General features: G+C 41.9%; 1 protein-coding gene across 3 annotated transcripts in view; it reads left to right on the forward strand.

The window, feature by feature from the left end:
* Positions 1 to 10,811, forward strand: part of LOC108897122 (protein FAM124A) — a 29,877-nt gene extending 19,066 nt beyond the window's left edge. For all 3 annotated transcript variants that reach the window (XM_018696565.2, XM_051069829.1, XM_018696564.2), the window contains exons 3-4: positions 1,021 to 1,787; positions 8,377 to 10,811. In XM_018696565.2, the coding sequence (XP_018552081.1) occupies positions 1,032 to 1,787; positions 8,377 to 9,201 (1,581 nt within the window). In that variant the 5' untranslated portion in view covers positions 1,021 to 1,031 and the 3' untranslated portion in view covers positions 9,202 to 10,811. The remainder of the gene's footprint in view (positions 1 to 1,020; positions 1,788 to 8,376) is intronic.
* The last annotated feature ends 1,528 nt before the right edge of the window (positions 10,812 to 12,339 follow it).

The following is a 12,339-nucleotide window of genomic DNA, read 5'->3' on the forward strand; positions in this document are numbered from 1 at the left end:
ACTTATTTTTGCGGATTTATTAAACTATATACAGCCGACTCAATAAATAAGTTTACGGTCACAATAACACAATACACGCCATGGCACGATATGTCACGGTCAAAAACCGTATGGATTCCCCAGCGTGCGCACCTGCACTGATTAACCCACCTACCTATATAGGCTCAAAAAACAATCGCCTGCACAGGTACTGCCACCTACTTGCACAAATGTGTACAACACTCATGAACAAGGAAATGACTGGCTCCTACAAGAAAGTTGTAAGGTTGGTCGAGCAGTGAAGGCAAAAAGGAGGGGCCTTTAAATTTGTTAAACAGCCCAAGTTCTCTATTTTTCCCTTTTCTTTTGTACAGCAGTGAATTAGTGCACTGTATATACAGTGCAATTCAGCTTGTCCATCTGAAGAAAATCTAAACTAAAGAAAAAAGAAAAAAAAAGAAAAACAATGGTACTTGCCTCTTAACAATTGGAAAAATGGTTAGGGGAACCCAATCAGAAAACAACTCTGCATCAGGCTATGCCCCATCTATAGTTTGGGCCCCTAGCAGTAGACAGCCACTGTGTCCTGCTCACACTTTTTGACTGAACAGGGAAAACTCTCCTGGGAGTAGCTCCGACTCCCCTTTATATAGTCCACAGCTCCTCCCCCTCCAGGAAATAACAATTAAACAATTAATTATTTTATAGCAGTGTTTTTATCCATTACCCAATAAATAACTATTTTAAGTTAACAGTGAAAACACTACTAAACTTAAAAGAGCACACAAGATCTCAGACGTTTCTGTGTGACTAGCATCAGTAAACATCAACACAACGCAACCCCTACTTTATACTAAGTCCCAGTGTGGTAGCACTGTGTGTTGTGTCTAAAGCTTAAGCTAGAGGTAAAAAAAGATAATTAATTTTATTTATTTTTATTTTTAATTATATATTAATTTTGCCTTTTCTTCCCCATGTTTTCTTTACTCGATTTCTCTTCTTGCTCTTTCCTCCGTCTCTTTTCTTGTCTTGTATGTGGAGGTGAGTTATCCATGGGTGAGCTTCAGGACCCCTTCCTTGTTAGTGTCCATCTCATTGCCAACCCCGGCCAGGGCAAGTTCTTACAGCATGCTGCCGATGCTGTGCTGGCATGGGTTCACCCTGAGCTGCAGCTCTTCAGAGTCTCAGAGCGGGCCTCCATCTCCCAGCGGCCCTGGCCCAAACACCATCAAAATGGCAGCCTGGCAGCAGCCTGCCAGCCAGCCCTAGCAGTCATCCTCTTCCTCCAGGAGGGATATGGTGGCGAGGAACAGATACTAATGCTGCACCGAGCTCTGCAAAGGCCACCATGGAGATACCACCACACTGAAAAAGTCAGCAATGGTCAGCAGATGCTACCGCTGAAACCATGCAGTCAAGACTTTTTCACACTGTCTCCTGGAACACCACTCTGGGCCGTGCGACAGGTTCACTATGGGAAAGAAATAGTGCGATTTACTGTTTATTGCCGCCATGAAAATTATGTCGACATGGTGCGGCTGTACAAGCTGCTGCTTCAGCGGAGGGTAGCACAGAAGAAGGAGGACTTTTGCTTCTTTGTAGTGTACTCCAACCTGGATATGGAAATCCAGCTGTCTTTTAAGAGGCTCCCACAGGGTCAAAGTCCAATGGTGCTTGAGTCAGCAGTGATGGAGGTGAGGGTACGGGATGTTGGAGTGCTGGTGCCCCTGCTGCCACATCCCTGCAGCCCAATCAGTGAGGTCCGCTGGCAGACGGAGGACTACGATGGAAATAAAATCCTCTTGCAGGTGAGAATGCTTTCTTTTGGTGCCAGTTTTTAAATTTTGGCTCACCTCCCTAAACATATATTGTAGAGGTCAAATTATTTTTTCCTTAGTTTCTTTTGATCAAGACTAATCTGTCAGTATGTATCATTTTCTGTTATTAGAATAACAATTTTTATGAATGAAGCTCTTAAAAATAACAAGCTCATACAGCAGACAAAAATCATTCATCACCCAGACTGATAAAAGTTTGCGTGAACACACTGCGTTTACTGTAGCTACAATAGCACAATAATGTATACTGCTAGAAATGCATGTGAATGAATACATGCTCACATAAAGACACACACACACAAAAAGGTCATTGTTTGAGTATCAGTTTCAGTGGGGATATGTGTCCAGGGCAGTGGGGGGATAAGTAGTAGGATAAGTAGTTTTGAAAGTTCAATCCGATTAAGCTGTAGTCCATTACTGGGATTGGAAAAGCACTGAGGCAAACAATAAGCTGATCTATTATGACAATGGACCATATGCATGATGCTTAACCACCACCTGGCCAGAAGTCATGTGGTCCTCTACACATTATAATACTTTGCATTACACCCTCTCATAACTGAAATGGCCAGCAGGCAGAGTAGTATGTGATCAGCCTTTAATGTCTATAACACCTTTATTATGTGTATACTGTAGAGTTGCCATGGGTTCTGGTTAAGGCTCTAAATACTACAGTACCAATGAGTTTCAGTCTGCAGTGGAGAAGAAGCCAGTCAGTGGCATGAATCCAAGCTATACCAGAAAACTTTTTCATTGCACCTGTGAACCACATTGTGCCATAGTTTTTGCCATACTTAACTTTTTCCCTCCCAGAGTTGTGCTGCAACTATCAGGTCACCTAATGTTGTCTGTAAGAAAATAAATTTGATTTATTTCCAGAATGCTGCATTCCTGAAATAACACCTTCAACTTAATTATCCTGTTGTCTTTAGGGCCTGTGGAATGGGGACAAAACATGCTACTTTGTGGCGTGTTGTTGTTGCTATGTGTTGTAGCCTACTATAGAATCTAGGGCTGCAACTAATACCAATTTACAGTATCAATTTATCTGCCCATTATTTTCTCTGATTTATGTCAGAAAATAGTGAATAATGCCCATTGTAATTTCCCAGACCCCAAAGTGAAAAATGTCTTTAAATGTCATGTTTTGTTTGACCAACAGTCCAAAACTATAAGATATTCAGTTAGCTATCATACATGACAAAGAACATAAAAAAACAGCACATTTTAGTAACTGGAACAAGGTAATGTTTACCATTTTTGTTGAAAGATGACTGGATCTATTAATTGATTATTCATATGGTTATATGTCAATCAGTTGCTTGACAACAGAAAATGAATTACCTATTTTAATTGTATAACTGTGAGAAAAAATGTCAAACAACTATTGTTATTAAATTAAATTAAATCACACATTTTCATGCTTCTGTAGTATTGTGTAGCTGAGGATTAATGTTCAGTTGTGTTATTTCTGGCTTGCTGAGGTCAGAACCAAAGCTGACCTGGCTTATTCCAAAATAACTGGAGCTTACAAGAGTAAGGGTCTGATCGTCACCATGCCAGAAACCTCATGACCCAGCACCTTCTGCTGGTCCTCCTCACCAGCATTGTAGCATGTTGTCCTCACAGAAAACTGTAAAGACCCTGTCATGTTGTATTAGCAGTCAGAAGCACACATGTTTTCACCCAAAGATGCACAGAAATAGTTTTAGTAAATAACAAATGTGAAGTGTGCATGCAACATCCCTGGGTTAGCAACACACGTGACCTCTTTCTGCTTTGGCCTCCCTCAAATGTCATTAAGTTTTAACTCACAGCCTTAACAGCAGACAGACGTACTCACTGCCTGCTTCTTTCCTGTATGGTAGTGACAAGTATGCAGCCGTGCAACTGCTTCATGGCTCAGAGCAAAGGAAAGCGACAGATGAATAAAGACAGTGTAGGAAGTGGACTGTAGAGGAGTGAGAACAGAAACAGAGGGGAAAAGTGATTTAGAAAAGAACCACCTATAGACATTGAAGAGGGGAAGAGGAAAACACTGGGGCTTTGTTACATACACATGTACGCATGTTCGTAGACACACACATACTCACACACTCGTACTTTTATTTTTTATTCCTTGTATTCCCTTCAAACTGGCAATTTGTTAAATCAAGTTGCAACTTAAGAAATGTCTTAGCAGTTAATGATGTAGTTAATTCAATTCAGAACAAGGTTATGTCTACACTTATGGACAATTGGTGCAAACCAGTGTTGATGAGCAACATTTTCAAAATAAAATCAAAATGGCCGACTTCCTGTAGGTTTTAGGTCATGATGTCAGGAGACCTTTTTGTACATCTTGACGTGTTATGTGGTCTGAATTTTGCCCACCTATGACAAACTAAGCCCAATGCCAGGAGGTTTTGAAAATGCTATGGAGCCATTTTGCAGGGTCTGTGCACGAGACCCCTAAAATGCGTTCATTTTTGCCAGGCCTGATGCGTGTGCAAATTTTTGTGAGTTTTTGAGCATGTTCAGGGCCTCAAAAAGGCGACTGATTCATGTTGAGAATAATAATGTAAAATTAAAGCTGCACCTGTCTGGGATGCTGGCAGGACTCAGATCACTGTGGCTGTGTACCATTGCGATCATCGGACGCTGCACTTACGTATAAACATCTTTCGGCCAAGTGCTCACTTTCTCATTATGCCCCCCACCCCACACACCTACATATACAAACATATGCAACTCCCTGTTAAAAAATAACAAATCACATCCTGAGAATTACACATTTCATTTGCTGTTGTCAGGTGTCACTTTGACCAAAAATTGGCTGGGCTGGGCATCTCATAATATATGTGAAGTTTGAGGCAGATCGCATGATGTTTGCATGTACTGGAGAGGAATTCAGCCCAGGATTCTCATCACACGTGAAGTTTGGGGCAGATTGAACAGTGCATACTGAGAGTTACAACAACTTCCTGTTTCATGGAGAAGCACTGAAACTCACCACGGCACCACAGCATGGGCGTCCCATGAACACTCAGTTGTCACAATAAAGCATCATTATGATCTTAATGCTTGTCTGACCACATTTGAAGTGAATCAGATCAACCCACTTGGATGAAACACATCATTTTCTGTTGCCAATAGGTGGCGCTATGACTATACCTGAATATTGGCATGTAGATGTGTTCAGGGCAGGTCTCTTGTCAAACCTGTGAGATTTGGCAGATCAGGCAATGTATGCATGAGTTACATCAACTTCCTGGTTAATGGTGAAATATAGAAATTCGCCATGGCGCCACAGACTTGCCCTTCAATGGAACATAGCTGCTGGTAAGAGTACATTGATGTGACATTTCCTGTTTCCAGTTTCCTGTTTTATGCTGTGACTGCAGCTGAATATTGGCATGTAGATGTGTTCAGGCCATGACACTTATCAGGCAGGGCAGATTGGACAGTGCATATGAGAGTTACAATAACTTCCTGTTTCAATGGCGAAGCATCAAAACTCACCATGGTGCCAAAACATGGGTGTTCCATGAAGACTCAGTCGTCACATTAAAGCACCATTATGATCTTAATGCTTGTCTGACAACATTTGAGTTGAATCAGATCAGCCCACTTGGAAGAAACACATAATTTCCTGTTGCCAATAGGTGGCATGATGACTATACCTGTATACTGGAATGTCGATGTGCTCAGGACAGGTCTTTTGTCAAACCTGTGAAATCTGGGGCAGATTGAACTAAATATGGCTGAGCAAGTTAAATCAACTTTCTATTTCATGGCGAGACATCAAAATTTGAGGTGCTGCCACGCCCATCGACATCAGGTAAAGCTTTTGATAACTTTTAATATGAGAAAATCTCTGAAAGGAATTCGTTCAAATTTGTGTATTAAAATCAAAATGGTTTGACGCCATGGCATCTCTTGACGCAGGCCCTAATAATCCAAGCAATTCCAATAGGGCCTTTGCACGTGTCATGCTCGGGCCAAAATAATAACTCAAGCTAACCCTAACTGCCTAACTACAGGCAAAAGGAATTAAATAAAACTGACAAAAGATGTGTTTTTCGGCAGGAAAAACTGACACAAGTAAATCCCTCATTTAAGCTCCCATGTTACCATTATTCATACTCTTCCCATTCCAGGACAACACATCAATATCAATACATAACTTCACAAACACACGTTATAAAAGGATTCTATCCAGAAAAGCAGCAGATAATGAGAGCTGGCCTCTCACTCAACAGAGTATCCACTCACACAAACAAGTGTTTCCTTATAAAGCCATTTGCTCAATGACCTGCACACTGCTCCTATAAACAAAGACAGCAGTATCACATTTTTTTTTAAATGTTTTTTTTCCTTTCTTTTTTTAGAATAATGTTGACTTTTATCCAAAATGTTTGGTTAATATGCTGTATTCTAACCATGCTGGCTCTAGAGGTGGCAGTGGTCTGTCCACCACTTTGGTCCAGTCTGAAATATAATTTATCCTACTGACTTTTCCCATTTATGGGGAAAATAATCAATGAGATCAATTATTGATTATTGATGTCAGTATCTCTACTACAATTGGATGGATCACTAGGAACTGACTCATGTAGTCAATTAATTGTATGGACTATAAAATATCAGAAAATAGTGAAAATGTCCATCAGAATTTCCCAGTTGACATCTTACAACCCAAATTTGATATTAGACACAGAAAAGTATTTTATTTATTAATTCCTCAAATTACGAATTTGGGATAAATCAATTGAAATTATTTGCACTATTTAAGTATTTAAGCCACAATGATCATCAAGAATATTTATTTTCATATCGCAAACACAGACTGACTTTAGTTTGTCAAGAAGATATGGTAAATCACAATTCAACTCTTAGTCTCAGGAAACTGAAAGTTTTGCTTCCATGATATTTATTGTTGTCAAATTTGAACATATGGAAATCTGAAAACTCCCCTCTATCCCTGTGCACTTGGAAATAATTGTCTTGAGGCTTCCATGTGGAAAGTTAGTGCTTCTACTTGTATTATTTGGTTGAAAAGTCAGATGACGGACAGACATTAGAACAGAAACATGGAGAAACCATCAGCATCTAGAGGAGGAGGGGCTTGTGCATTTCATTGCTTACAGAGAAGGAAAACAGAGACAGGAAACTGAACTGACAGAGCAATGAAATGAATAGTGCTGCAGCTGCCTTACATGTTCAAAACAAGAACATTTCCACGTCTATGTCATAACAGAGTGGTGTTGTTTCATATATTTCCAGACCTGTTACTCAGTGAATAATAATCACACTGTAGATCTGTGGTGTACTGCCTCTCTGTTTAGGTCCATAAATGAAAGTGTGATACACATGGGGCTCCTCTGGACTATAATGACTTCTCCAGCTGCTGCTGTGATTCATAAAGTGATTGGACTGAGAACAGGGGGCATGTGGGGGGGCTTTTGTAAATGCTGGGGTTCCCTTTTACTCCTTCCTCCATTGCTCTGTTGGCTGTATGTGAGGAGCGCTTGGTTGCAAGAGAGGCCACAGAGGGAGGTCATTGGTCTTGAGTATACACCTCTTTCCTTTGTATCCCTTGCGACCTCATATTTCACTACATCTACAGAATAGAGAACAAGACAAGAGAGTTGTTCTGCTCTCTTACACTACAACAGCTCCCTTTTATAACGATATAACAAACCCTCAAGCTCAAGTAAAATATTGTGTTGTCTTGGTAAATGTGCTACTCTCAAAAAATGATGGGGAAATACAGACATCTGAACTTAAAACTAGCAAAAAGTAATCAAACTTCTTGAACAAAGTTTCTTGAAACTGGACAAACTTCTCCATTGCAAAGGCAGCTGCCCAGAGCTGTAGCCAGAAGGCTGTTGGTCATGGTAGCAACCAAAGACCTGCTGGTGGAGCTATGGTGGGTAGAAGGATGGATGGCCTAAAAAAGATTTTGGCAAATTGTGAGACGACTCATCATACGCTTTTAGGAATTTCTGAACTCAACTGACAACCACTCTGAATGGGAGACTCTGGAAACCCTGGGTACATTTTATTTACCTTATTTGATTACTCATTGCTTGACCTGGAAATTGTTCCAGTATCTCATCCTGAGGGGTGTCCCAAAGCTCTTATTTCTGCTTTTAGGAACAGGGGGGGGGGGTCTTTGAAGAGCCATGAGCAAGGATAGATGAGCTCCACCCTGATTGAAATGACTTGGCAGATTATTTGTATACACCAATCAACCACAAAATTACTCCCCCTCCCCCTTTTTTCGCTAAAACTGTTCTGACCTGTTTCCTGTGGTATCTGGCTTTGGTATATTGGCAGCAGATCCTTTTGGTCCTGTGGGTTGCAGGGTGGGGCTTCCATCATCTGGCTTGTTATGGTGCATCCCACAGATGTTCAATCAGATTTGGTGTACTGTGTGTACAGTTTTTGGTGTGTTTCATGCATGAAGTTGCATGCATGTAAGATTAGTCTGATTCTTGAATAGATTGATCACATATCAGTAAATACACATCTTACACAAGACATCCTCACTAGTTTCCTTTTCTTTTCCACTCAGGTCCAAGGTGCACACCTCAAACACAGACGAGATCTCTGTCACCTATCATCCATTGTTACTGAATCAGCTTTGCCTCCATCCACCTTCACCCATGGCACCTCCTCTTACTGGAACAGCTGGTATAATCACAGAGTGACATCGCGTCCCAGGGTCCACCAGACCACCAACAGCTCCCTCCCTCTGGCCTATGAGCAGCAGGATGAACAGGAGCAGTGGCCTGACCAGCACCACCCAGATAGCTGGAAGACACAGTATAGGGGCCACCGGTCTGGCTCGCTCTTCTCTCTACCCAACCTTGGCTCAGCCAGCTCCCGCTCCACCTGCTCCTCTCCTGGGCCCTCCTCTAGCCCCCATCACAGAAGCCACTCTCTTAACAGGAGCTCCTCCCTCATCCCGCCCTTCCGGCTCAACGTGGATGCTCTGATTGGGGCAGAGGAGACAGACGTGGATACAGGGAACAAAGTAAATCCAGGCAGCAGTGTGGACTTTACAGTGGTGTCTGCGTACATTAAATCCAGCCTGCCACAGACTTCTCGGCCATTATCTGCACCACCGGAAGACATTGGACCCTGCCTCTCTCCTGGCATCCCAGAGAACACCTACAAAGCAGCCACACTGGGCCTGAGTCCAAACAGCTTCCCCACCAACAGCGCTCCCTCTACCTATATGAGGTCACGTCCTCAAAGCACCAGTGTGACCACAAGTGCTGCTCCATCCCTGAGTGATGTTTCCATAAACCAGTTTGACAGTTGCAGCATTATTAGTGCACCAGTTGAAGAGGCAGACAAGGCAGAAGAAGAGGAGGACCAAGAATTCTACATTTGATTGACTGCTGTAAGCTGAGACAACCCACTCTCATCAAACTATAGTCAAAATAGCTCTTCTCTGCCCACTAGTGTTTGAAAGTAAAACTACAGGGCAGTGACCGAATAAACTAGGGCACAGCACATACTGTATTTAATGTTACCAGTATATGTGAAGGTTGCTTTTTTCTGCATGTAGATTTAAGCTTTGTAAATATCTAGATATAGAAGTACATGAAGTTACACATTCTGAGGACCAATCATATAACTGTGTGCAGCTACACTATGCAATAAATTATTTTCCCTTTTCAAGTGTGCTACACTTGTGCTTTAAGGGAACTTACTGACAATGATTCTCCTTTTATTTACTTTGAGGTGTTTAATCAAAACAGTAGTATTTGATTTAGCATGGTTTTAGCATATATGTTGTTTATACATATTGTTTCAGCTCAAACTGTGAAACCTGCCTCTCTCGACAGTTTGAGCACTTTAACAGGTGTAAGTATGTCTATGTGAATTCCACACAGGATGAAGAGGGAAATCCAGTAATAGCAAATCATGATGAAGTCTCCTAGCAGCCCTGCAGAGTTGATGTCATCATCAACCAATCACCACAAAGGTGGTATAATATATTGCTTCCACAGTGCAGAGGTTACACATGAAGAAGTCTGGAAAACAAATCAGTCTGCAAGTTAATATCCTTACATATTTCATACAGCAAATTTACACTACAACTTATACATGAAAGTATGCTAGATCTACAAGAAGCATAAACACAAACTGATCAACTGTGGGCCTTAATGGTTTTTAGCAATTACTATTATTGAAGTGAAACTCCAGTACTCAAAATAATCACCTCATGTCATTTAATAGGTTTAAGCAATTGTAATGCCCACAAACCACCATTTTTATGACATGCTCACATTGTGAGCACATGAAGTTCTCTGTAGGGCCATGTTTGCAATATCTGCATTATCTGACACAGACATATTTGTGGTTGGACATGTTTGGCACAACGAAGCCAGGGAGAGTGCAATTAGTAGTCACAGCAGTTATTCCTAACTAAGTACTAAGGGGTACTTCTACAGCTATACAGCACCAGGGGGTACAGTATGTGGGAGGATTTTGGGATTAGCTCAGCTAATTTATATCCACATTTGTGTTGAGGAGGAAAATCAACACACAAACACAGAATGATTACAGATTGGGGTGAGGCTGCTCTTTATTTACCATCACAGTAACTGATAAACTATCAACTACTACTGGCCAAGTGCATTTATTTATCCCACTTGTGGGAAATTCACTTGTTACAGCAGCGAGAACAAAACAAGAGTGAAGAATAGACAAAAGATAAAAAATATAATGTAAAAAGAGAAACAGGAGGATAAAAAATAAAATGCAAGAAGCAGCATAAAAACTCTGTAATAAACATAAATGTGCAATTTGGATTACAGAAAAATGGTGATAATCAGTGAGATATATGAAGTGGAGTCCAGAGTGCAGGTTTATTGTTGAATCAGACTAGTGTTGTACAGTTTGATGGCTGTTGATATAAATGACCTGTGGTAGCGCTCATTGTATAGTATTTCATTGTTTTGGAACAGTGACAATAAAGACTATTCTATTCTACTATTCTCTTTACTATTCCTTCTTGCACTGTGGATGCAGCAGTCTGTTGCTGAAGGAGCTGCTTGGGTCACCCACAGTCTCATGCAGGGGGTGGGAGGGGTTGTCCATGATAGATGTCAGCTTGGCCAACATCCTCCTCTCACCCACCTCCTCAGTGGAGTCCAGAGAGCAGTCCAGGACAGAGCCGGCACATATGATCACCTTATTCAGGCTCTTCCTGTCCCTCTCTGAGCATCCACTGCTCCAGCAGACCACTGCATACAAGATGGCAGAAGCTACCACAGAGTCATAAAAAGTCCTTAGCAATGACCTGCACACTCAAAGGACCTCGTCTTCTCAGTAGGTGGAGATGACTCTGGCCCTTCTTTTACAGGGCGTTTGTGTTGTGAGACCAGTCCAGTTTATTACCCAGGTATTTGTACTCCTCCACAATCTCAATGTCCAAACCCTCAATGTTCACCGGCGCAGTGTGAGGTGACTTCCGGCCAAAGTCGATCACCACCTCCTTCATCTTGCTGGGGTTGATGTGCAGATGGTTCATTACACACCAGTCGACAAACTTGGTGATGACCTCCCTGTACTCCAGATTGTTACCCTGAGAAAACACGCCCAACAATGCCTGTGTCGTCAGAGAACTTCTGGAGATGACAACTGTGAGTGCTGTGTCTGAAGTCCAATGTGTACAGGGTGAAGAGGAAGGGGGGCAGCACTGTACCTTGCGGAGCCCTGTGCTGCAGACTATCACATCAGACACACAGTCACGAAGCTTCACATACTGTATGTTGGTGAGGTAGTCGGTGGTCCAAGCAGCCAGGTTACAGTCAACTCCAGCTCCTTCCAGCTTCCCCCTGAGCAGTGATGGTTGAATAGTATTGAAAACACTGGAGAAATCAAAAAAGGTGACACTCACAGTGCTCCCAATGTTCTCCAGATGTGAATGGGATCTGTGCAGCAGGTAGATGACAGCGTCTTCCATACCAATGCCAGGTCTATAGGCGAACTGCAGGGGGTCCATCTCGTCATACACCAGGTGTCAGAGGTGACTCAGGACAATCCTCTCCATTGTCCTCATCAGGTGAGAGGTTAGGACTACTGACCTGAAGTGTTTCAGCTCGCTGGGATGCGCAACCTTTGGAACTGGGACCATGCAGGATGTTTTCCACAGGAGCAGAACTCTCTCCAGACAACTCAGGTTAAAGATGTGCAGAAAAACCCCACAGAGCTGATCTGAACAATCCTTGAGCAGTCTGGTGCTGATGCCATCAGTCTCACAAACCAAAACCATCACCATCATCTGGCTGAATTACTGTTCATAGAAGGTGTTCACACACCTTTTTTTGGCTTGTGGCCTTCGTCAGGGTCATCAGAGTTAAAGAGTTAAAAATACAGTTAGATGAACAAACAAAATAATCTTAAAATGGTAGTAATAAAACAAAACTATAGACATTTATTGATAGATTTCATCGTAGATTTTGTCATTGCATGTAGATTATCTGATAAATTTTTAGAAGTGAATAAGTGGAAATTAACC

Source organism: Lates calcarifer, linkage group LG1, assembly GCF_001640805.2.
Source record: "Lates calcarifer isolate ASB-BC8 linkage group LG1, TLL_Latcal_v3, whole genome shotgun sequence".
In the NCBI taxonomy this organism is placed as follows: domain Eukaryota; kingdom Metazoa; phylum Chordata; class Actinopteri; family Centropomidae; genus Lates; species Lates calcarifer.